Raw genomic sequence first — 26631 nt, 5'->3', positions numbered from 1 at the left:
ACTGCGCCGGGATTAGTGTGTGCTTCACCTCACTGTGTGTTCACTGTGTGCTGTTTGTGTTTCACTAATTCACCGATTGGGTTAAATGCAGAGACCAAATTTCCCTCACGGGATCAAAAAAGTATATATACTATACTATACTATTAAATGAGACTATCCAAAATTGCTTCAAGTTTGTATCTGGGGTTATCCACTGCTGTAATATAGCTTTATTTGCAGATGTGAACGCTGCCATCAACAATCTTTTGTTACGTAAAGAAAATCGGTGCTTTGAATCATCATTCAATAAAAGAAAACAAGGGTCCAAGTCTGAATATAGACCTGTAAGATCACTCTCAGATATTTTTCACTGTATTTGTGGTAATTGTGTACTGTATTTTCTAAGATGGGGATGAATGTTTTTTGGGAAAGTTATTTCAATTGCTTTCAAATCCAAAATGCATGTGGCTGAATAGTGTATGTGAACACACACAAGAAAACAATAAATAAATTAACAATGACCAATGAACAGTCACATATTTTTGGCTTGAGGCAGTAACACACAATAAAGGGGAGTCTACACATTGCGATATTAAATGAAAAATCATTCCGCTGTGTGTGTGTGTGTGTTAGTGTAGCCAAGCATGGAACACTAAGGCACTGAACTCAGGAACTTGTATTGAATTAATTACATGACACTTGTCACAGTCTGCATTTTGTACAACCTGTTCAATTGTTCAGTCCTCTAAAGACACGTAAGGGATAATGTATAGAACGCCGGTCATTATCGGAAAATAAGTCCTGACAGGGCAAACAGGTGCGTCGAGGTCTTGTTTCGCCCTGACGGGACTTATTTTCCGATAATGACCGGTGTTCTATACATTATCCCGCTTATTACACGGCTACTTGCCTAAACAAAAAAAGAAACTCCCCATGATATGACTCTTTGACATTTATTTGTTACAGTTTCATCATGACTTCTGCTGAGAAACAAACAGTTTGCAACACAGGCTGAACTTGAATCAAACATTTTTTAGAACACAGCTGATCAACCATCTGCTTTCACTTTTGAATGAAGTTCCATTGCAAAAACTGACCGGACTACTTGCGGAATGATATGAAAGACTTAAATCAGAAGCCCAAAACCTGTTGCCATTGACAGAGGTAATTATATGTTTCCAGCGGTAATTACATAAATATATTACCGTAGAACGTTGGGAAATCCCATGCAAGTCAATGGAGCGTTCTAATAGCATTGTGGAGTGTAAGTGCAGCAAGCTGACTCATTAGCCTAGGACCTCAAAGTTTTGTACTCAACACAAAACGTTATAAAATAAAAGTCTTGAATCAAAAGTTCTTTGTCAGTTTACTTATGTCACAAAGCATAAAAAACTTCTTATATTAGATTAACTTTGTAGTCCCCGTATGAATATTCTATAATTGTTCTGTGTAGTTCCCGTTCTGTGTAGGTCAAAAGACTGTTGCTCCAAAGTCCAGTGGCTTCTGACTGCTGTTTCGCGGGGTTCTATTTATTTTATACTAAATCTAACAGCCAATCAAATGACATCATTCTTACGTTATAAAATAAAAGTCTTGAATCAAAAGTTCTTTGTCGGTTTACTTATGTCACAAAGCATAAAAAACTTCTTATATTAGATTAACTTTGTAGTCCCCGTATGAATATTCTATAATTGTTCTGTGTAGTTCCCATTCTGTGTAGGTCAAAAGACTGTTGCTCCAAAGTCCAGTGGCTTCTGACTGCTGTTTCGCGGGGTTCTATTTATTTTATACTAAATCTAACAGCCAATCAAATTACATCATTCTAAATTACTGGTCAACTGTTTACATTCCAATTTCTACATTATATTTGCAACACAGGTTTTCTCAGTTCTTACAAAATAAACTCAAAACATTATTAATTCCATATAAATGGCTTCAACAAGCATACTAAGATAGCGGAGAGTGACTCCTAAAATGCTTTGTGCTATAATAACTGTTGATATATTACCTTCAATGGTCATGGTGTAATCAGGCTGCAGGATGCCTCCACTGCATTCCTGCATATGTTTATAAAACAATCTGTAAATATTGTGAACTATTGGCTTTGACTATTTGTGTACCTGTTTTTAAGCTAAAGTAAGGGAGCCAAAGTCAAAGTTTGGAAAAAAAAGTAAGAAAATGCCTACATTTTTTGCATTAAATTTATGCAAAATCATACAGAAATGTATTTTAAGAGTTATTTTTCCAGTGTATGTTGTCAGCACATGTGGTCTGTGTCTCTGGAATGCATTTATTGACAGCCAACCCAACCTGATAACAAATAAAGGGTGCATACACTAAAATGGCCACAATTTTTTTTCACGATATTTCCGGCAGAGCAGACCCCCCAATTATTGGTTCTTGGGGTCAAAGTTAACAAAAAACACATAAAAAGTATGACAGACCATGTGAGGTGTAAAAAAATATCCTTACAGCTATTGTTTGTTCATAATATCCAACCACAGTATTTTTCCAATAAATTACACTTGTCACATATCTACAGAGTTTGACAACCTGTTAAATTGTTTAATCATCTAAAGACACATAATATGAATGTCACCTCACCTCATTTTCATAAAGTTTATTTTTTAACACATCACCTGAGTTTCGTTTCAGAGGAAGTCACATGACTAACGCTCAACAGCTAAGCCTTTCAGAGTGAGATGAGAAAGATAAGTGCTAAAACAGACTACCTGTTCAAACATGCCCTCTCTGGTCTGGCATAAAACCTCTCTCTCTCTCTCTCTCTCTCTCTCTCTCTCTCTCTCTCTCTCTCTCTCTCTTGTCTGGCATAAAATCACTCTTTCTCTACACACACACACAAATTTGCCACTAGGGTTTCAATGGAAATGAACTTAAATTAATATCCCAGCGGGACCCAATCCCAATGCAGCTCTACTTCACACCTCGTTTAGTTAGTGCAGCAGTTTTGATGAATTTGAAGAAAGATGAATGTTGACATTTTCCCGTATTGGTTAACATAATGATTGATGGCAGAGTTGCAACGGTTTGGCTTGAATTACCTGCTACTTGAAAACAAAGATGTTGCTGTTGATGTTGGTGAACAGAGTGTCACGAGTTAAGCTTTTTTTAAGTTGGCAAAATTTTGAACTAGCCAATTAGCTCTGATGGTGGGAAAACACATGGGAATCCTGAGTTGTAGTGCTGTCATATTGCGTGCAGAGGGAATTTGAAAGACAACAGATTATCCCGCCCCTTGGACTGAGCACTGCCAATGCTGAGTGCCCAGACCCTACATTTTATTTTGGGTCTGGCTCATCAGGCTATGTGTAGGGTGTAGTTCATACACAATCTGGCAACCTGGGAGATGTCAGACTAACAGAAAAAATGAATGGATCAATGATTTTAAAATTAAGTTTGATGGCCATGCAAATTACGGGAGTTTTCCGGGAGAAATAACAAAACGGGAGGGTGCTGGCAGATGACCTGGGAGATGACGCTGATGTCAATCACGGTGGGACCCCACTCCTTTAGGTACCTCCATGCAAGCTGCTTCTACATGCAGGACAACATAATTGACATTAGAATTAACTAAGCCTGGCTGATAGATAGATAGATAGATAGATAGATACTTTATCGATCCCCAAAGGGAAATTAAAGGTCTCAGTAGCATACAGACATCACACACAACATGCACTTGCAGCAGAAAAAGTAATATAAGTATATAAATATAAAAATCTCCACTGCACAATAGAGACAGTATGATAAAAAAAATAGTATTGGAACTCCCCCTATTACCACCGGTCCTGTATTTCCACCATCTTGCGTGTATGTGTCAGTTAATATCCATTTCTATACAAACCAAGAAGGCAGATTCCTAAAGAAACACAAGCACCCACACCATAGGTGTATCTAAATTAGCTATGTTCCAAAAAATTACATTTGACATTTTATAGCATCTGTGCCCAGGGGATCATAAAATGATGTGAGTTGACGTGAATTATTGTTTTCTGGGATTCCCCCCTCCCCCCCCCCCCCCATGTGCATGAACACAATGTACTGTAGGCTAAGCCCCGTCACCTATTTTCCATCAGCGAGCTCTTGGCACAAAGCAGAAAATTCACTCACATGGCATTCCAGGAAATGTTTTATGGTGATTTCAACCAGTTGTCACTGCATGGTATAATTTCCAAGCAAACGAAACCGATACAGTGAGTAAGATTGATTTGGGAAGTGCTGGGGACATCATCATTGGTGTGTAGCTTGGCTTGGCAGGTTCTGGAAGACATAGATTTTAAATTATTGTAACGTTTCCTTGTTTAGGGAGGGTGATATCCATAGTTGCACACGAGAAAACTGGAACGCAGTTTAAAAGCCGCTTACTCTCCCCCGGGATGTGTTAACCAAATGGCACACACAAAAAAAACCACCATGGCAAGACAAACTCTCATACATGTATTTAATGAAGACAGTGTTTGGTTAATTACAAAACAAAACTAAACTTTTGTTTTCTTTAAAAGTTGTATTCTTATCTTGCATCTTGCGTGTTCAGAGTTGGATCCATTTTACACTGGCTTTTTAACGACACAAATAGGCTTAGGCCTACCTGCCATAACATGTCGACACACCAAGCCACAGAAAACGTTGGCTACTTCACCTGTTGCACAAGTTGTGGTAGACCTAAAACATTTCCACATTTTACGTGGCTCTGGCCTAGGCTAGTCTACATTTGTGTTGGTTTTTGATTTTTTTTCACAATATTTCCGGCAGAGCAGACCCTCCAATTATTGGTTCTTAGGGTCAAAGTTAACAGAAAAAACACATAAAAACTATGACAGACCATGTCAGGTGTAAACAATGATCCTTACAGCTATTGTTTGTTCATAATATCCAACCACAGTATTTTTAAAATAAATTACACCTGTCACATAGTCTACAGAGTTTGACAACCTGTTCAATTGTTCAGTCATCTAAAGACACATAATATGAATGTCACCTCACCTCATTTTCATAAAGTTTCTTTTTTAACACATCACCTGAGTTTCGTTTCAGAGGAAGTCACATGACTAACGCTCAACAGCTAAGCCTTTCAGAGTGAGATGAGAAAGATAAGTGCTAAAACAGACTACCTGTTCAAACATGCCCTCTCTGGTCTGGCATAAAACCTCTCTCTCTCTCTCTCTCTCTCTCTATTTCTGCGTCAGGAAGGACAAACAGTCCAACAATAGGGCCCAGATGCACAAGCTCAAAGTTCAGTAGGGTAGTTTATTGAAGACTTACAGATAGCAGATGTCCTGTCTGTTCTCTTACATGTCAATAAACAAATCCAAAGATCGTAATTCTTGATTTCGCTTACAAACTGACGGTTTTATGCGTTCACTACACAAAGACTATGGAAATTAAACACCACTTTTCCATCAAAAAGCTTGTTGTAAAAGGCATAACTTGTTACATTTAAGAACTAGGTTCACTAGCTCTGTGTGTTATGAGTCCCATAGAACAACACTGCCATCTACTGGATTAGAAAGTCTTACAGCAGGCGAATTAGAGGTAGGCTATTTGTGGATCTGGGTGGCTCCTCTGCGCCAAGATTGTCTCAAAAACACGTGTGCTGATCCACAAATGCGAAAACAAAAACTATTAGATTTCACAAAATCAATTTTCAGTTTTACAAATGCCATTTATTTGACAAATACACATCTACAATTGTGAAAACGAATTTACAAGTTACAAATATGATTTTTTTCATGTGTGGATTTGTGCGACTTTCATGCGAAGAACGTCTCAAAAACACGTAGCTTTGGAAAGCGAAGAATGCGTGTGCTGGTGATCCACAAATGCAGAATCACATTTCACAAATGAAATTTTCGGTTTTACAAATGGCATTTTATTAACAAATAAATATGATTGTAAAAATCAATATACGAGTTACAAATATGATTTTTTTTATTTGTAGGTATCAAAACACACATGCAAATCAAGAAATATTTGTGGATCCCCTGTGGAACAAATATTATTGAGACAAATTTAGCTCTATATGAATGCACCATGCCTAAGATAAAGCTTTGCACTTGTCCAATATGATCAATCTGTGTTGTCTCAATTGTGTTTCATGTGACGCACCGAAGTTATACATTCATGCATTTTTTGCTCCGGTTGAAAATGTTTCTGCGTAATTTTTCGGCTGTGATCAAATGCATTCAATAAATTCCAATGTTATGTCATGAATATAATATGCCTATGATTAATGTTTGTATGCATCTAATCTAGGCCTATCTTATGTTCAATCAAATTGGCTTTGCCCACCTGTTTTTTTATGTGCCCACCCATTTGCACATTTCTGGCTACACCACTGTAAACACACCATTTTAATGCAGTTTGGGAGGGACAGAAATACCTTTAGGGCTACAGAGCAAACAGCTATGTCTCACATGACGTGAACATTGCTACCTCATGCATTTTGCATAGGAAAAAAAACACAGCTATGGTTACATAACGATTTGCTCGCAACACACTAAATAGCCTACTGTACCTACCTTACACTGCTGTTGGGTTGTCCCAAACTTTTAGATGATCCACACTCTACGCATTAAATTAATCTTAGCCGGCTATATCAATCTTGAAACCCGAATGGCAAAATGTTCCAAACAGAGTGTCTGTGAGGATGCTATGCCTAATCTCACTGCTGTCAGCATGAGAGCAGTGCTAAAAATATCTGGTGTGATATTGACCTAAAGTGTGTTGAAACATGATACAGAGTGTGAACGTGTGTTTCATAGCTCATCTCGGCTTGTCCACTGCACTCCGAAATCTGGCGTTAGTTAGCCATGCAAATAAATCACTGTTTTACACCATTTACGAGGCTCAAAGTAGCTGCACACTTCATTGGTAGACTCCCGAGGGCCCTGACATTTAAAACGAGACATTGAGAACTTTGAAAAAGCACTGGTAGTTTATTTACAAGACAATTCATACAGACAGTACCTTCAGGAAGTTTACCGTTCGCCGCCATCTTGAATTTAGTCACGATAAGTCGAGCGACGAGTACGAATGAAAAGGTATGATAAGGGATCAGATTCCAAAAATAATTCCATGGAAATGCATGGATTCCAGTTGCTGCTACTGGAAGAAACTGGAATCCATGCATTTCCACGGAATTATTTTTGCTCTCTTTGCCCCAAACATAGGCTATCATTTGTGTGCGCTGCAATGCATGTTTTAAAATTACAAAAGTTATTTTTATTGTTGTAATATTGAATGATTTCACAAATAAAGTGGTGAAAAAACCTTAACATTAACCAAACCAAAACATTATCTGATGGACATGCAGATCATGTCTTTATTGCGTCCGTCGGGCCAAGACCAATTCTGGAAGACTGCAGGATGTGCAAACTAGGTCTGCTATTTTGATGCATGACCCCATTTGGACATCAATAGGACTATGATGTAATTCTTGACGTTATACAGAGGTTATACTGTGGATGTCAATACTGGACGTCGGGAAAAATGACTTGATCTGAAAATGTCAAACAATGATGCATCATTCCCCAAAATGGTTTGTCTTCAGTATTAGGAAGTTCTTCAGTATGATGTTTTCCTATCATCCTATTTTTAAAGCAGGCATACCTGTGGGCATGTAATTGGGCAACGGGTTTTCTTCGGGAATGGCATGTTTGAACGGGCACTGCACTAGTTAATGTTAATGCCGCCACTTCGACAATTAGACGCCAATGTCTAAGTAACGGCATGTCGGAATAGCAGCATGTAACCCACACCCAACCGGTGTAGCCAAACCCTCAAGCCTCCTGATTTTGGACAGACTGTTCTCTCACTCTCAACTCTTCATTTCAGTCATCAGACGGATTTGCTCGGCTCTAAGGCGATTGAGAGGAATGAGTGACTCTAAGGTAAGATGGATCACGGCCTAAATGGTGATACATATTGAGTGGAGACGTTGTGTTTGTCTGTTGAGTGAAGGATGTTCAGTGCAGAGTGCTCCATTGATACGTATACACAAAATAATCTGTTGAACAAATACAACATCGAGGAATTTGCTGTTTTCTTTTGTTGTCTTTATTTAGATCTTCTTTTAACAACTTTATCTTCGATGATGTTGTGTTGAGGGTTGTGGATAAAAAAGATTGATGTTAATTGCTCATTATCATCCCAATGATCTAATGTGAGATATGTTCATTCATTTCTGCTCACTCGACCAAGTTTTAAGTGATGCTACATTTACTCTGATACTAGTGAGAATGTTCGGTTTAAAGGGAAGTATGTCGATGTTTGTGTGTGGATGTGTGTGTTTTTAAAACTAAAAAAGAAACATTACAACATCATCTTAGACATTAGACCTAGATCATCAAGTCACGAAACATGGTTACTTGAGCCTCACTGTTTGCATCACCACAGGTATCAGGTAGATGTAGTGTGTTGGTCCAGTTTGTTGATTGAAAATGCTCAGTTTGTTGCGGGTCCCTTTGCACCCTTGAGATTTGATTGGCCACCCCCAAATCCTAGTCTACGATTGGCCATTAACATGCACTGGCAAGACCTTTCTTGATGCACTTGAAACAGTTTGAAGTGTCAGACGTCAGGAATGTAAGTGGCAAACACGCTTGCCTTTATTGGCCTACAGGCTACTGCTTGAAGCTTGTGCTTCTGCCAGTGCCTATTTATCTAATCACAGACTTAAGTCACCGACATTTGCTAGGTCATTAAGTGTCAACTGTAGGCTAGGCCTATACTTTTGTAAAAGCGTTTAATGACAATAATGTCCTATCAATAATGTCCTATCAATAATGTCCTGACAATAATGTCCTAATGAGAGTGTTTCTACTTATCTCAATAAGGGAAAAAAATGAAGAGCCTATGTTGAGTACAAATATGTCTTCTGAAGGCCTAAACAGAGCCCAGCCAAAAACTCCAATAACATTTTGATCAACTTTTAGGGACAGCTATGACATTGCAGGATCATCCAGACCAAATGTGACGTACTGCCAAATATTTTTGGTAAAACCAATAACCTACTTTTGGTGATGACATTATAAAAGTGCAAAACAATGAATGCAGCACTGACTTGTAATTTGCCCAGAGTTATTGTGATAAGAATATTGAGATTCAGGCAGATAACATGTAGGTTGCCCACACACACAATACACTTTCTTGTTTCTTGAGAACTTTAGTCATCCAATTCGAACACATGGAACCGGTTATGTGGTTGCCCCATGTATTGCCTAAAGCAAAACGTTGAACATTTTATTTAATTAATAATTTGCTCAGACTTGTTGTGATTATGTTGTGAATATTGAGATTCAGGAAGATGATCCAGTGCACGATGAGTAACTTGTAGGTTGCTCACACACACAATATACCCCCTCTCATACCAGCCTCAGGTTTCTTGAGATCTTTAATGATCAGTTTTTTGAGAACTTTAATCATCCAATTGGAACACATGGAACTAGTTATGTGGTTGCTCTGCAACACTGCTCAATCTGGGCATGCATTGACGATGTCAGAGACTTGTACTTTGTACCGCTTGACAAGTTCAGTTGTGACTTTTTGAGTGCATCTCTGATACAGTGTTTAGGCTATGAGATGTAACAGGCAGGTCAGCATAGTTGATCTGTTGACTGTTTGCAGGTTATGGCATGTCTCATAGGCAGAGAAAAACTGAAAAACTCAAACACTGTCCACTTAATCAACTGGAATAGATTAGATAGCTATGAAAGGTTTGCAAAGTGATATCATGCTCCTTTTAAAGAGTATGTTGGTACTTTCAAAATAGAAGAATACAGGTGATTTTTATACATGGTGTGGCTATGTATTTTATAGATGATTTTGATACATTTAAAAGAGCAGCCAGGCAGCTACAGTGCTACACTCTGTGGCTGCAGTGCTACCTACACTCTCAGAAAAGAAAGTACAGAATTGTACTTTTAAAGGTACAAAGGCTCGTCGCTGGGGCAGTACCCTCAAGGGTACACAGTTTGTACCTTTCAACCGGGTACATATTTGTACCCTTAAAGTTTGTACCCTTTGGTGGTAAATATGTACCCTAAGGTACAAACTTGTACCTTTATGTAATGGATCAAAATGGTACCCTTGGAAAAGGAACAAATATGTTGATTTCAGGGTACTGCCCCAGCGACAAAGAATTTTGTACCTTAGTGTGGCAAATGTGTACCCCAAGACAACATGAAACAGTATACAGTTTGAACATGCACATTTATTAACATTTTCACAATTTCAATATGGTGTAATACAATAAATTATTTTCCATCTAATTCCAAACATCACAACAATAATTAAAATGTGTCTGAAAAAAAAAGTTTACAATTTTATGGCCTGGTTTAACATGGATCAACTTTGAATGCAGGTGTGTGAATCATAAAACACTGTAACTTTTCACAGAGTGAATGGAGAGGACAATACATGTCTTTCAGTGTGGTGTAATGAATCGTACAGCAACATTTCAGCAAACCAGTGAGCAATTAGCTAGAAAAAAAGCACACAATGCAATGTTACAATGTTCCCTCATTCCAATCCATACAAATAGGTGGAATAAGGTGTGCCGTTAAAAAAGGGTCTTTTTTAAAGTTAATTATTAAAAAAGAGTCTTTAATAATTAACTTTAATATGTTTGTTTATTTGTATTAGCATTTTATTCAAATACAAAGACATTTTATGTGAGAGTAAGGTATTTGTGTTTTTTTGTCCTTCAATTTATGAGTTTGGTGTTTGGTGCCTGGTTTCCCTAATGTATTTGTGCTAATTTCACATCTTGAGCCTGTTTATCTGGATGTTTTGCCTCATGACACCCTTGAATTAATCAGTGTCACCCTTGTTAAAAATGTCTAGAATCGCCACTGAAGGCAAGAGGCGAGAACATGCTTTTTAGACTTCCAGGGAGCATACAAAGGATGACAAAAGTGGTAAGAAAGAGTGGTATATTGCTTGCTGCACACAGTTTCTAGGCAGGCAGAACTATTTAAACTAGAATGCATGTCAGAGGAACTGCAAGAGTGGGCTTGATCAAGTGGTTACTAGGGTCACCATGGGCGGACTGGCCATCTGGCATACCGGGCATTTTCCCTGTGGGCCGACGCACCTTTTGGGCCGATAGGCTATAATTTAATAATTTTGGCCAACGATCGGCCCAAAGGAAGGACAATCAAATTGGTTACATTTTCTTATTGACACTGGGCTGATCCAATAACAACTTACATCAGGCCCCACCCCTCCCATTTTGGCTCAGAGCCAGGATTATGTGAGCGCATCTAAAGGTAATCGATGTAGCCTACACAAAATTGCGGCGGGTGCCGGTAGTGACAATTGTGCAAAATAACACCAATGTAGAAGCTACAATATCATATATCAAAAATACAATATTGTCGGGGGCGCTGTGGCGTCTGAGTGCCCATGGGGACCCAGGTTCGAATCCGACCTGCGGTCATTTGCCGATTCCCACCCCATCTCTCTCTCCCACTTACTTCCTGTCACTCTTCACTGTCCTGTCAAATAAAGGCAAAAAAAGCCCAAAAAATATACAAAAAAAAAATACAATATTGCAAGTAGGCTAGCATATGTCAGCAACATGTTGAAGTTCGTTGAGTTTGAACGAGGAGATGTAGGCAAGCATACAGAGCAGAGGGACATTGAGCAGGTGGTGGAGTGTAGAGCTACATGATAACAACTCAGTGGTGGAGCAGGTAGGCTATGTGTGACATGCCATGCTGACGATGATGATTATGATGACTTATTAATTGCGATATTGTATGCTAATGATATGGTAGGCCTAATGGTAGTAAGGTCGTGCTGTGATTATAATAACAAATAGCGCAACTTAAATTTTCTAAATGAATGATTTGCAAACCTGGACAGCAAAAGAGTGTCAAATCGGCGTTAATTGTTGGTCAGATTGATCAGTTTCCGTGCTGGTTGGTCTCTCAAAGTAGAGCGTTGGGTTCTGGGTTGTCATGGTAAAGATGAGCTAAAAGACAGTAGACTGACGGAAATGTAGGCTACGAAACGTCAAGTCCTTTTCATGCACAAGCCAACATAACCTATACGATAGGCTACTGGAAGCATGGGCGGATTATGAACTCTCGGTCCCCTGGGCCCAGATGTGGGCCCCCCACTTATTGTCGTATATGTGGGAGGGGGGGTTTGGGGCTCCTCCCTCAGAAATGTTTTAATTTGTTTAATGTGATTTCCTATGTTCTGGTGCATTTTGGGGATGGTCAATATACTAAATTCAATCAGATTCATAGCCTACATCCTGATTTGTTGATATTAAAACAATGATTCCATGCTAAGGCGTGGGCTTCAGGGCCCCCTGACCCTTTGGGCCCCTGGGCTTAGGCCCGGTAGGCCCGTGCAGTAATCCATCCCTGACTGGAAGACATTAAACATATGGTGGTTGCTATGGTGGTTGTAAGGGTCACATCATAATTGGGGTTTCTGGGTTGTTTCTATGGTAATTAAGATAGTTGCTAGGGTGTTGCTAGGATACATATGGTGGTTGCTATGCAAAATAACAATGTTGCTAGGGTGGTTGCTAGGATACATATGATGGTTGCTATGCTAAATAACGTGGTTGCTAGGGTAATCATGTTGGTTCCTATGGTGGTTGATAGGGTCACATTATAGTGGTGGTTGCTAGGGTAATTAAGATGGTTACTCAGACATTGCTAGGGTACATATGGTGGTTGCTATGCTAAATAATGTGGTTGCTATGCTGGTTGCTAGGGTTAAAGCCAAACCATGTGTATAGAGGTTTGCACTTTCATATCATAGAGATATTGCTTATTACGCAACTGGATGTGAATATCTTTTTTTTTTCTCTGGGGGCCGCCTGAATCCTGCTGGCGGGCCTGATCTGGCACCCGGGCCTTATGTTTGACACCCCTGCTTTAGGTCTTCATCTTTGTATGAGCTAGAAATAAGCAATCTGGCATGGCAATTTTAAACCAGCTTACCCAATACCCATACTCAGATTTAAGACTCAATAGAAGAGACAGTCAACACATAACACTGGCTTTAGTGTCAAATCAGATTGAGAGCGCAAGGATACAAATGTATGAACAGAGGTAGACAAAAATCAGTGAAAATCAATAAAAGTATGGCTTCTTGGAGAAAAAAATGGAACATTGAACGCTTTCCATTTATAGGCTATTAATTAATCTACATGTAAAAGCCTAAAGCAAAATGCAAAACCAGGAAATATTTTCCTTGGTCCTGTTCAACCAGTATCAGCTGTCGGCATTCTGCAATGTAGGCTAGGTCTGTAAGCAAATCAAGAATGTAGGTCTGCAGGCAAATGAGAGGAATGATAAGCGCAATGCCACTCCATACAAGCCTTTTGATATATGATTTTATAGTTCTATTCTGTACTGTATGTTGTACTTCACATCCAGCATAGAGAAATGTCAAAACGGTGTAATTAATTGAGTGTTATTATTGTTTTCAGCTGGTACCCAAAATACTATTAAATGTAGAGCTGGAAAAGAGTTTTATAACGATGAAAAACCATTTGTCTGTGAATAAAACTGAGGGAGATACATTAATTCAAAGTCATAGTCCCCCCTAATTCATTATTAGACCTAACTTCCCTTAATATTGATCCAAAACACATGCAATTTCATTTTCATGACTTTGTTATGTCCGAATCATCAGCATTCCAAGTTTCATTCAAATCTGAGGTGATGCGGTTCTAAAGTGTGATGATTTCACACAGAATGACCCGGCTATATAACAGGGCAGCGAAAAGTAACATTTTACAAGATATATTGTGCATTTTACTAAAACCACTCTCTTCTTTTTCTTTTTCCATTCACAGCCACAATAATGGCAATGATTTTACTGAATTGCTAGCCGGGTTCTGCCTCTGGAGACACGGAAACAGAGACATTCTGGCCAAACCCACACAGAAAACATCTCTGAACCCAAGTACTGCACGTTGATTTTGAGCGCTATTGATTCACTACGGTCTAGTAAAAACAAACCAGACTTTAAGAAGATATGTGGAAGGGTAAAGAGACACGGGTTAAACCCAGATCGCACCCGTGCAGAACTGGAGAAACTGGTCCAAGAACAGAAGGTAGTAATTATAGACAGCGGCAACGGCTCCATCTCTTACCGGAACCCCGCAGATTTGCCGAGGAAACGCCAGAAAAAAAGTGAGCTCACACCAGACTGCAGTAGCGACAGCGGCGGTTCACAAGGTAAACGCGCCAACGACAACGGGGACAGCATAGACAGCTTCATGGATGAAGAGGAGTATGAAGACAAGGAACCGGAGCCTATGGGGGCGATGCAGAACTTTCATCCCCAAACCCCAGTCCAATCCCTAGCCACAGCCACTGTGCAAGAAGATACAGAAGGAGGTTTCGCCACACGTAAGACACACACACACACACACACACACATTGACCACAGCTGTGCCGTACACATGCATACAGGCAAACCAACACTCAGCATGTATCAGAGGCATGTTCACCTTTCACAGGGAAAAACAGGAACATGTGATCACATCCTGCACAAGCTGTGCTGCAGCAGGTGCTTAACACCGGTTATTGTATACACAGTATTGGTTTCATGCATTGAATATCTCTACATTTAGTTCATTTACCATGAAATAGAGGATTGGGGCTGGAATATGCCACATATATGTGGTAGCAAACTTGGATAAGTTACTGTAACTCTAGTAACGGATGGAAAGCCAGTATCCACTGTTAGCTGCTGAGATGCTGCCACAAACTCTACAGGTGTAGGCTGTGTAGACGGGCCGCCGTGCTCTTTCTGTGTGCGTCAGGAAGGACAAACAGTCCGACGATAGGGCTCAGATGCACAAGCTCAAAGTTCAGTAGAGTCGTTTATGGAACACTTACAGATAGCAGAAAGACTAAGCTAATACAGACATAAACTGCACTCTAGTGGCTAATAAGAAAACTTTTGAAGACACAGCAACTGAGATCAAGGTAAAAGAGGTGCTGATGACACAGCAATAGACCTCTGAAGCTGGCCTACAAAAAGCTGCCATATATGCCAAATAAGGAGATCTGGGAGATCTTGAGATTTTTTTCAATGGGAAAATAACATGGGGATTTTGAATTATCACACCTGTTAAACTCTTGCGGGGACGAAGAAATCGGAAATGCAGACGTATGCTCTACACAGTTCTGTCCTCTGCCTTCAAATGGATACTGTGATCTTCGGTATGTGAAGACGACACACTTTGATCTTTGTTACCCCAGAACTAACTTCCAATGCAACTTGCCATAGTTAGCATCAATTAACACCCGGTTTGCCTTATGTGCAAAGATGGCAGCTTTGGTTCCTTTTTGTAGGCGAACTTCAGAGGTCTATATTTTTAGCCCATCTCTCCTTGACATTGAGTTCAATTTTTGACTCCTTGTGTTTCTTAATTTCCTTAAACAAAATACTCAGTCTTTTGTCTCAGCTCAAGTCCAATTTAATTTTCCAATCTTCTCACTGCACTGTCAAATTGTTCTATCCCTTTGCTCCAAAATAAGTGCAGTGGTTTGTCGCTCATTACACTAAAACCATCATCTTCCTTCCTCTTTACTTGCAGAAACAGGAAGTTACACCTGTACGTTTTGTGCGAAGCAGTACAAGTACTTCAACCCTTACCAGGAGCACATGGCTCTGCACACACCCCAAGGTAGGTGGTCTAATCTACCACCTGTGACAAAATGGCCACTTCAGATTGGTTGGTGTGAAAGTACCATCTCTCTGATTCATGTGAAATGTGTGTCTTCTCACAGATCAGTCATTTGACATGCAGTCACCATGTTCACAACAGAAAAAGAATGTCAAGAAATACACCTCAAACCACTCTGATCGCAGGCCTCCAGGTAAGGCATACTACTGTACAGTTCTATCCCTGATTAACCTCTTCTCAATTTCTGGGAGAAGCTTCCGTCTTTTTGGAGATATCAATAGAAGTAATGGAAAGAGGTAATATTTGAATGTGAATTAGGTGTGGAATTCCTGAGAAGGCTCTCAAGCCTTAATATTAGATGTATCTTTCAATCTTCATTGGCCATGTCTCGTAGGTGGATGAATGACGTGAATACAATCCCAGTGATTGTCAAGCTTCTTACCAAATAATGCTGAACACAAATAGATATTTTGCTTCACGTTTCACCATGTACGACCATGTAACCGTCAAATACAGGACATCAATAAAGTTATATTTAAATGTTCCAATCATCATTTCCGTTAGGTGCACAGAGTTGGTGTTCGATATGAGACGGCACTATTGTGTTGAAATTTACACACTGAATGAGTAAGCACGCAGGGCACACACTGCATTAATGTGTACTGACAGAAGTGTGCCACGTGAGACAGAGTGATGGTCTACTTCTCTCATGGCACACTGCAAAAAACTGTTTATTTAATAAAAATCTAATCAGGTGTTATTAATCTTATATCTAGATAATAAAAAAAAAAATAGTTGGTATTGTTAGGGCTGGGACGGTAACCGCAATACCGCGGTCACGTGACGCCTACAGTGGGTCTGAGCTTGTTACCGTCATCACCGCAAAAAAAAAAATCATTCAAAGATGAAGCTGACCTTTCGTGTTTGTGTTGGGGAGCGCAATGTTCCAACATTCTATTTGTTCACTATGTGAGAGCAGGGGAGAACTGGCACAATCGGAACACTTCTATTCTCTCCGTTCAGATTTGATTTACACAAAGACATTAGACTTGAAAGCTGTGAAACTTGGCGAGAAAGTCATACATAAAGACATAGGATTTGAACATAAATATTTTACAGGCTTTGGTTTTGGGACCCATTCTTGATATAGACAAGGTATGATCAAAATCTGAGATGGTGCAGCAACAACTTTATCTGATCTGACATCATGAAAACAAGCACATTGTGTGCCAGTGTGTTGAGGAAAGTTGTCTTGTTAAGACTCCTCAAAATAAGTCAGTCTTCTTAAATTAAATCAAAATGATCTTTCAGGAGAGTGCTAGGTAAGTCTCTTCATACTAAAAAATACCAATTAGATTTTTTTTATCTTAATATAAGATTAATAATACTTGGTTAGATTTTATTAGATTTTACTTTATAGAGTTCAGATATGAGGCCCTAATTTGAATGATGGGCAAAGTTTAGTCTTAGGTCTAACTAAAGCTTATTTAAAAACAAAAGGCAACATCTTTTTCCTAATTTCTCATCTTGGGTAAGACCTCAAAGGTGGGGGCAGCGATCGCCTAGCTGCCTATTCCGTGAGTACACTGTAAAAAAAACTTGATCTCTACAGTGATCCCAGGCTCCGGAAACTGGCATCAAGCTAATTGGGGGCCTGTTCCCCAAACAACAACAAAAGTAGAGTTTCTTTAGGAATACTGAAGGAACGGGTTAGCTACCTCCCTTTTTTTGGTCGTTGATAACTATTGAATGTACGTTGTTTGCTAAAAAAAATAATTAAGTGTGCTAAGAAATGTAAACATAAACAAAAATAAATAAACACAACGTCATGCACAATCGCTACCTGATCCTTAAAGCACAAACATTGATGAGTCTGTTCAGTTCTCACATTCAACGCATTAGCTATAGTTCATACACAAGAACGTTGCTTGTTGACACACTTTGCACATTCAACGCATTAGCTATAGTTCATACACAAGCACGTTGCTTGTTGACACACTTTGCACATTCAACACATTAGCTATAGTTCATACACAAGCACGTTGCTTGTTGACACACTTTGCACTTTGCCCACTCTTTACTTTAGATCCCATTGTATTAATCATTTCAGCATTTTAATAGGATTTGATGAGCAACACACTTCAAAGTGAAGTTAGATGACACCTCTGAGATTTTAATAAGAACGATATTTCATATCTTGCCCAGTTTCCCATTGCAACAAGAGAAACAACAGCAGAGGCTAGTTTTCATGGTGTCAAGTCTGAAGTGTGGATTGTTATTTATTTACATTCTGTCATAACTTTCGATTTTGTTTGCCATGTCTCATAGAAGTGTCTCCCAGACGAAAACTAGACTAAAATGACGAGACTTTTAGTCGACTAAAACTTGACTAATAAAAATGATATTTGAATGACTAAATATGACACAGACTAAAAAGGACATTTCGTCACAAGACTAAGACTAAGACTAAATTAAAAATAGGTGACAAAATTAACACTAGTCTGAAGTGTGGATTGGTATTTATTTACATTCTGCCATTTTATACACTTGTACACACTTTATATTTGTATGACATGTCTCATAGAAGCGTCTCCCATAGGTCCCTAACTCATATTCATATTTTATTGTCTTTGCATTCCTTATCACAGGATCAGAGCTGAGGATTGTGCTACTGGGTAAAACTGGAGTAGGAAAGAGTGCGACAGGAAACGCTATCCTGAGGAAACAGGCATTTAATGAAGATTTCATTTTTGACTCTGTCACTTCAGTTACTGTGAGGGAGACTGCCAATGTGTTTGGGAGACAGATCACAGTGATCGACACCCCAGGACTACTTTGTACATCTCAGACAGCAGCTGAGCTGGAAAGCGAGATAGCGAAGTGTGTGGACCTGTCGGTTCCTGGGCCTCATGCTTTTCTGATAGTGATCAGACTGGGAGTGTTATTCACAGAGGAGGAGAAGAACGCAGTCAAGTGGATCCAGAAGAACTTTGGCAAGAGAGCGACTCAGTTCACCATGGTGCTGTTCACTCATGGAGATATTCTGAAAGGGAGAACAATGGAAAGTGTTCTAAATGAAAAGGTCCAGACCTTGATAGACAGCTGTGAGGGTGGATACCACACCTTTAACAGTGCACAGAAGGAAGACCAGACTCAGGTGAAGGAGCTACTGGAGAAGATAGACACCATGGTGGAGCAGAACGACGGAGAATACTACACAAACAAGAAGTACCAGGAGGCTCTGACAAAGATCACAAGTAAGTCACATAAAGAAAAGAATTTCACAACAGGAGTTGACATAAATGTGTGTGGATAATAAAGGGACACATTACCCGTCAATAGTTTTTTTCATAACATTTTTCATTTTAGAATTTTAGCCACAGGGCATCAGAACTATGAAATACAATTTTGGGAATTAAGAGCGTCACATTATTAGTTAAGTCTGACTAATAATGATGAATTGTTTCAACACCTGCACATGAACAAATGCAGATAGATCAAGATTATAGACAAAAACGAATAGTATCAATATGGTCTTACATCCATAGTGAGAGCCCTTCAACAAGAACCGGATAAAGTAAACAGGTCAACAATGAATCTACCCAAAGAGAAGGTGAGTTTATGATAATATTACGAAACATTCAAAAGATTGGCCTATGTTCAGCATAAGTGAAAACCAAAAATCATCAACCACAAATGAACAAGATCATACTGCACATAACTATAAGGCTACAATGTATTTGCATTATACTGGTGGTCCTGAATCCAACCTTGTTTTGTTGTTCAGAAACACACCCAAGAGGAGCGAAAGAAGCCGTTTGTACAACGTGTGCAGCCTATTGTCAGTAATACACACCATGAAAGAAAACCCGTCCACACAGGTTCCACTATCAGCAACGGAAAGGTAATATGTCTGTCTGTCCATCTCATTGCACAAACAATCGTTTGCAGTATGTCAAGTTCAGGAGTGATACGTTCTTCAGTGGCTTGGCTGTAATATACATGCTGTAAACCCATTCTAGTTTCATGTATGCAGTTGGATTGCATAGTCAGTTAGTACTGCAATACAGTCAATTAGTACAACAATCAATGTTGAACGTCTGTTCTCATCACCAATGTAAGAGGGAAATTGTTCTTATTTCTAATTCTCGGCTCTTCATGTTTTGGCAATTTCTCCAGACTGCAAAGCGACCCAGAATGTCTTCTCCCTCCAACACACAAGCATCTACATTCGAACACTCACAAGCCAACAAATCCCCTACTAACAGCCTTTCAGCCCCAGGTAAGGATAGCTTTTTTGAACACGTTGCTGATGCAAATACATTAGATATTATTTAGCCCAGTGCCCAATCCAGATTTTGGTACCACCTAAAGTAGCCACATAAGTGCCCAGATAGAAGTAACCATGTTGGGATCAATATGAAAACATTGATATATTTTAATTACTCAGATATTTCATCAGTCTAAAGTGAATGCTTCTACACTGGGCTGGTGCGTTTTGTTGAGTTCAGAGAGGGGCGGCCGTGGCCTACTGGTTAGCGCTTCGGATTTGTAACTGGAGGGTTGCCTGTTTGAATCCCGACCAGTAGGCACGGCTGAAGTGCCCTCACTGCTCCCTGAGTGCCGCTGTTGTTTCAGGCAGCTCACTGCGCCGGGATTAGTGTGTGCTTCACCTCACTGTGTGTTTACTGTGTGCTGAGTGTGTTTTACTAATTCACGGATTGGGATAAATGCAGAGACCAAATTTCCCTCACGGGATCAAAAGAATATATATACTTATACAAAAGCAGTGTTAATTGACATGGTAATGCTGTCTTTAAGAAACGTTCAGTGGCCTGATCAGTAGTCTGTGCAGTTTAACATGTAATGTGAACACTGTTCACACAACTTTATTGGTTGTTTAAACACACTAGTACAATGCCACAATCTTTAAGTAACCTAGGCTGCAGGTTAAAAGATTTCAAACCAATTTTACAAATTAAAGCGTAGTCTGGCCTATTTTATGTACAATGTTATAGTCTGAAATAGTGTGTGTCTCAAGCAAGTTTATTTATTACCTGCTTTGGTCCAAACCATATTCAGACTTATCAACTATCAAGTGTAGGCCCTATGATTTCCGCGATGTGGAAAACACGGACAGAATCACAGAATCTATACATGAAAACGGAATTCTCTTATAAACACGGAATTGCACAGAATTTGCAGATATTCTTTTGTTTTGTTTTCTTTCTTTTATTTCAGTTTACTTTAAAACAAAAAGCATATAACAATGTCTCTTCGTTAATTGGTGTGTGACAAAGAAAATAAGCGATCAGTGGCTCCTGACAACGGTGGCAAAACACTGATCTGCTAGCCTTGAAATCTAGACGCACCCTAGCGGCAGCAAATTACATTACACTGGGTAGTCTAGCAACTCTCCATTGGCTTGCGAGCTGGAAAAATTGAACTTCGATAAGGCCAATCACATCATGTATAGAGTCGGTAGGTGGGCTTAACATAATGATTGATGGCATAGTTGCAGTGGTTCGGCGTGAATTCCCTGCTACTTGAAAACAAAGAAGATGGATGTTGCTGTTGGCGAACAGCGAGTTAAGGTTTTTTTTAAGTTGTCAAAAGTTTGTACTAGCCAACTAGCTCCACTGGTGGGAAAACGCATGGGACTCATGAGTTGTAGCACTATCCTATTGCGTGCAGAAGGAATTTGAAAGACAACCGATTATGCCGCCCCTCGGACTGAGCACTGCGAACGGTGAGACCCCAGACCCTACATCTTGATGTGGGTCTGTCTCATCAGGCTACTGAACTGCCTGACTGCTAGACAACGGGGCTGAACCAATGACCCCAATGACTATGAGTCTGAAAACAACTAGTTCGCAAGTTTTGTCAACACATAATTGACCTGATTCGCAAATACACATGTAGTGAAATCAAAAAGGCAACTTAAAGGACAATTCCGGCGCAAAATGAATAATATCACATGTGTAACAAGTTCGACCATTCTCTGGGATTTGTTTTCATGGGCGGAGCATTCGACAGCAAGGGCTGTGATTGGCCGAGTTTTCAGTGCGTTTCTCTGTGTTTTTTAATGTTAACAACATGACCGCATTCATATGACAAAGGAAAACGAATTCGGTCACTCAAGACTGTGCCACAGCAACCAGTGTAGGCTACAGTCCTACCCAGTAGGCCTACTCGAAGCAGATAGTGTTGTCTGACGGTCGAGTGGGTTAATGCGCGTATTTCCAGAACAGTTCTGCAACTTTCAGGCAGTTCTGAGTTCGAATCTAGGCAGGAGCAGAGCCATATACTGTAAGTGTACAGACAGTTTATCAAAAAGATCGTTTAGAAACACAGTCAAGTGACAGATGGCGTTTGACCAGTCCCACGTTGTGCAGTTGTTATGCCCAAAACACAACCATGACTAATTAAGACTCATAAGAACAACCCTTTTGAACAATACACCTGGTGAACTTATTATGCTGTCAAGATAGCGATTTTGGACTGGACACACCCAGAACATGCTTTCAATACTGCAGTTGGTACTGATTTGTAAAAATATCAGCATTGGCTCTAGACCCCTTTCTGAGGTTTCCCATGCAGTTATAGTGGCTGTTGACTAGTTAGCATGCTAATTATAGGTAGAACCACCATAATGACATTGTCCTTCTTGAACCCATCTTAACAGAATATAAGCCTCCACAGATGGCAGCTTGTCAGGCCCCAGCAGCTCCGGTAGTGAGCACTGAGTTAGCGTTATGGATGTGACGGTTTCACGTTATGGATGTGACGTGTCTGAACCAGTCCTCGACAAACTACATAAAACACATAATTAAGTAGTGAATTTTTATATGAAACAATTTAAATGGTTATCATGAAAAACTACCGATGAAAATATTGCTTCCTCAGTGCCCACTAAGATCCACAGGAAGAATCAGGACAACAAGTCATTTAAAATATAAAAAAGAAATTTATTTTTTTTCTTTTACCGTCATCAATTTTGGTCAGTGATTCCCAGGTTGAAACACCAGGGAACATGAAACTTGGTGGCCACTCCCCTAAATAACTAGCCCTACCTGAACCGTTGCAACCAAGATGACAAAATATTTATGGTATGTTAGTCTCAAGAGCCCGCATGAACCTAACCCATACCCACTCATTTGTGATTTGCACACATAAAGTACATGCACGCGCATGTGCACACATGCACATGCACACACACACGCACGCACGCACAGTCGCACACATACAGACAGGCAAGCACACATGCACGCACGCACAGTCGCACACATACAGACAGGCAAACACACACACACACATAAACACATACAGACAGGCAAGCACACATGCACGCACGCACAGTCGCACACATACAGACAGGCAAACACACACACACACATAAACACATGCAGACACATAAACACACACACACAGGCACGCATACGCATGTGGGCATGCAAACACATACGCACACACACACACACACACACATAAACACAAATACAGGCATGCATACGCACACACACAGACACACACACACACAGACACACACACACACTCTTATAAACAAAAGCAAACTCACATATGCACACACTCATTTACATGCACATGAGTTGCAGGAGATGGAGACAAATTGACAAGCGTGATTTATTTTTGCGAAGAGAATATGCAGGACTGAGAGGCGGTCATATTTTGTACCGCTATGCGATACATCTAGTTCATTGCTGGCCTTACTCATGTTACTCTGTGGGTATTAGCTACAGAGGACCTGACACTTCAAATGCTGTCATATCGAGTCACATTTAAAATTAAACCGTGTTAAGCAGACGAACGGCAGGCTGAACAGATCTGCAACAGAAGGAAGTTGCTATGTTAACTCCAGCTGCAAAGTCAGCCATCTTCACCAGCTAACACGATAATCCAGTTACTGTACAACATTAGTATGACAGTTACAGGAAGATAATCGCTCAGATTTTCGTTATTAGGCCACTTGAAAATAGGCTATGGCTAGGCTAATCACTGGAGGTATTTTAATATTATGTTTGTTTTGCTAATGGTTAGGCAAGGCCTCCCTGTGGTTTTGATCAACCTAATAATCTTTGAAATGTCAGTTGTAAACACTAAGTTGAAATGCGTTGAAACTGACATGCCACCAGAACAGACGTTTTATCGGCTTTGAGGTATAATAAAGTCCCCAGTCTTGTAAATTCACATTATGTAACATCCATAACGCACCATTAAAGGTTTTAAAAGTAAGAAAGGGGCACAATTTGGTCACTTTACATTGATATAAATCAGCTTTGCACAGACACTATGGACATTGTCGCATCAACACTGTATGTGTAGCATAAACTTTTCCTATAAAACGTTATGGATGTGACATGGCCATGGAACTTGCTGACTTAAAAACAAAAACCTTACAAATGTAAGGAGTTGTGCTCTTAAAGGCAAGCTGAGCATAGACATTGCTCTGCCATTCCCTTGTCAATCTGGAATTTGTCAAATGACACAATTTGTTTGAACATTGGGTCCATTTATCCACTTTTGAAATATGTATAATATTACCATGTAAAAAAAGTTGTTTCTGTATGGTTGCACACCATATTTATGATGTAAAAAGAGTGTCATTCTCCATCAAATTCAATCAGATCAGTTACAAACAATAAAATATAGACCTAAATGAAGATTTTAACAACAGTTCTATTTGCGTATGCACAACTTTTTTTTCCATGGTAAGGATGACCTTTGCATGGAATTGCCCACTACAGTGTTTCCTCTACGTTGATTTTAGAATGGCGGCCCGCCACGGCAAAATGAATGCCGCCATGGTATCAGAATTAAGGCAGACGCACAATGTAGTTGTGGTTGCCTTTTAAATAATCCTGCCGATGTATATCCTTCCCCGCAGGCTGCCGCTCAATTTAAAAATAAATAAAACTAGTTAGAGGTGTGAGGTTTCACTTCACATATTACATATTGTGTTGACCCTATTTAAAACACTAACTTTCTTCCACAGTGTTTCCTCTTCATTTTGTAGTGATGGCCACTGCTTCAGAATTAGGGCAGATGCACAATATTGTCCAGGTGTATGGTAGGCTATAAATGGCCTCCGCTGTGCTGCAGATATTTGCCGTTTAACAAAAAACATTAATGCTAATCCGAGGTCCCTGTCTAATTTTATTCCAGAAATATATAGTTTTTATAGATGTTAGTGGAATGTGCTATCAAGAGCTTCCATTTACTTCGCATGTTTGTTAACAAAAACTACGGGTAGCCTACAATTTAGCATTTCCCACATTGTAGCCTAGGCCTATTAGTTCGCAACAACAGCGAAAATTAACCTTAGAGAGTGGATGTCTCTCCAAGGAGACTCCGCTGTTTCATTAGATGCACACTCAGTTGCGATTTGATGCAGGTAAAAATCAGGTTCGTAGTAACAAAAGAAAATTGGATTAAAGCAGTTTTGCAAATGTGAGAACAGCACACAACTTCAGCAAAACCATTTTGTATGCACTTGCGGTGATAGCCTAGTTAATGTGAATCACATACTATAACCAAAGAAAGTATAGGAGAAACCAAGTAGGCTAAGCGTTTTCTCCATTGTCAACGTAAAATATATGTTCAAGCAGTGACGTGGTTTAATGCGTGGGGTAACGTGACGTGAGTCAGACAGAAGATGGGCCTGTCTTTAGTAGCCTGTTCCTGAATCCTGTCCCTCTCAAATCATGTTAAATGGTGTGATTAGCAACTAGAATAAAAAACATCCCGGGGTGACACCCACTGACCACATGTGTTGTGTTATTATTATTATTATTATTATTATTATTATTAGGATATAGATTCAAGTTAAGCTATAGTCTATAGATCCTATGAGCCAAAAAGTTTTTTTTAGTTTATTTTTTATTTAAGTTTAGTGTAGTTTTTGTGATTCATCAAGCTGAGATTATAACTGAGTTGGCAAACTGCTCAGGGACTTTCCAGTCTGAAGGTGTGTTATTGATCTACTTCTCTCTTGGCACTTAAGTTCAGAAATTGTGTTAATTATGTTTTTATTTTCATAGAATTTGAAGAGCAACACACTTCACCGAGTCCAGAGTTTCCTACTGCGAGCAGAGAGACATCAGCACAGGGTAAGTTTAAAGATGTCTGACTATCATCAGACATATAATCAAACAAACAATTTGGTTATTGAGTGATGATGCAATAATGGGGTGATATTTCTCTTTCTGGGTCCAACAGGCTGCTTGTTTTTCATAGACAGTAACATAAAAAAAAAAATCCGCTATTCAGAGTAGCCTATAAGAAAAATGTCATTCTACTACTCACTTGTTGCCTCAACCCAATAAAATTCTATTTTTCGCAGAGGCCTGGACGATACCCTTGATTGTATCAACTGACTGTGCACAGCTACAGTAATTACTTTGTTGAAGTTAAGCGATTTTGTTTTACCCTCACTAAAACGGAGGTGATGGTGACAAGGTTTACAAGTTGCAAAAAACCAGCTGGCTGCGCTAGTAAACATTGTTTGATGAAAAAGCTTGGGCCTGTGACGTCAAACTTAACTAAATGTTTCATAGCATACTCTTCTTCCATTTACTAGTTTGTCATCATAGCTTCTTAACATGCCCTTTTAATTTGAAAATGAAATCAGTTGCTGTTAGTCACTTGTCAGAGTCTGGAAGGCAGTTTTTGACAACAAGGAATTTAGCTTATGACATATGTCTGGCCAGCCAGAAAATGAGCCTTAAATGCCATATTGTCCCATATGTTTTTGTGTTCTTTCAGCCACGTCACACATTGCAATAGCCTCAGTAAGCCAACTGCTGCGAAAGACGTTGGACAACCTGCCTGAGTCTGAGTTTAAGAGGTTCAAGCATATTTTGAGAGACAAGTCTGCAATCCCATGGAGTATGCTGGAAAAAGCTGACTGTGATGACATTGTGTACCAAATGAAGCAGTGCTTTGTGGAA

The 26631-nt window shown here is 39.6% G+C and overlaps 2 protein-coding genes and 1 long non-coding RNA gene across 8 annotated transcripts in view; 2 read left to right on the top strand and 1 right to left on the bottom strand.

Moving 5' to 3' along the window:
- The window catches only part of LOC121719392 (NACHT, LRR and PYD domains-containing protein 5-like), a 60957-nt gene that overhangs the window by 28137 nt on the left and 6189 nt on the right, over positions 1 to 26631 (top strand). The window lies entirely within an intron of this gene.
- LOC121719712 lies at positions 3354 to 6642 on the bottom strand. 3 transcript variants are annotated; one of them, XR_006034326.1, is made up of 3 exons: positions 6516 to 6642; positions 4108 to 4257; positions 3354 to 3534 (listed from the first exon to the last, which is right to left on the bottom strand). It is a non-coding gene; the product is annotated as an uncharacterized LOC121719712 (long non-coding RNA). The 3 variants fall into 3 exon arrangements; XR_006034327.1 differs by lacking the exon at positions 6516 to 6642 and adding an exon at positions 4981 to 5374; XR_006034328.1 differs by lacking the exon at positions 6516 to 6642 and adding an exon at positions 4586 to 4611.
- The window catches only part of LOC121719468 (GTPase IMAP family member 9-like), a 22092-nt gene continuing 94 nt past the window's right edge, over positions 4634 to 26631 (top strand). The window contains exons 1-11 of one of the 2 annotated variants that reach the window (XM_042105135.1): positions 7652 to 7886; positions 13820 to 14378; positions 15575 to 15664; positions 15768 to 15857; positions 18313 to 18921; positions 19213 to 19277; positions 19452 to 19486; positions 19517 to 19568; positions 19844 to 19946; positions 25723 to 25791; positions 26447 to 26631. The exon at positions 26447 to 26631 is cut by the window's right edge and continues 94 nt beyond it. In XM_042105135.1, coding sequence (XP_041961069.1) covers positions 14246 to 14378; positions 15575 to 15664; positions 15768 to 15857; positions 18313 to 18921; positions 19213 to 19277; positions 19452 to 19486; positions 19517 to 19568; positions 19844 to 19946; positions 25723 to 25791; positions 26447 to 26631 — 1431 coding nt within the window. In that variant the 5' untranslated portion in view covers positions 7652 to 7886; positions 13820 to 14245. Of the gene's footprint in view, positions 4654 to 7651; positions 7887 to 13819; positions 14379 to 15574; positions 15665 to 15767; positions 15858 to 18312; positions 18922 to 19212; positions 19278 to 19451; positions 19569 to 19843; positions 19947 to 25722; positions 25792 to 26446 lie in introns of those variants that run through there. The other variant, XM_042105134.1, reaches the window with a different exon arrangement.

Source organism: Alosa sapidissima, chromosome 9 (genome assembly GCF_018492685.1).
Source record: "Alosa sapidissima isolate fAloSap1 chromosome 9, fAloSap1.pri, whole genome shotgun sequence".
In the NCBI taxonomy this organism is placed as follows: domain Eukaryota; kingdom Metazoa; phylum Chordata; class Actinopteri; order Clupeiformes; family Clupeidae; genus Alosa; species Alosa sapidissima.
This window is presented reverse-complemented; position numbering and strand designations above follow the sequence as displayed.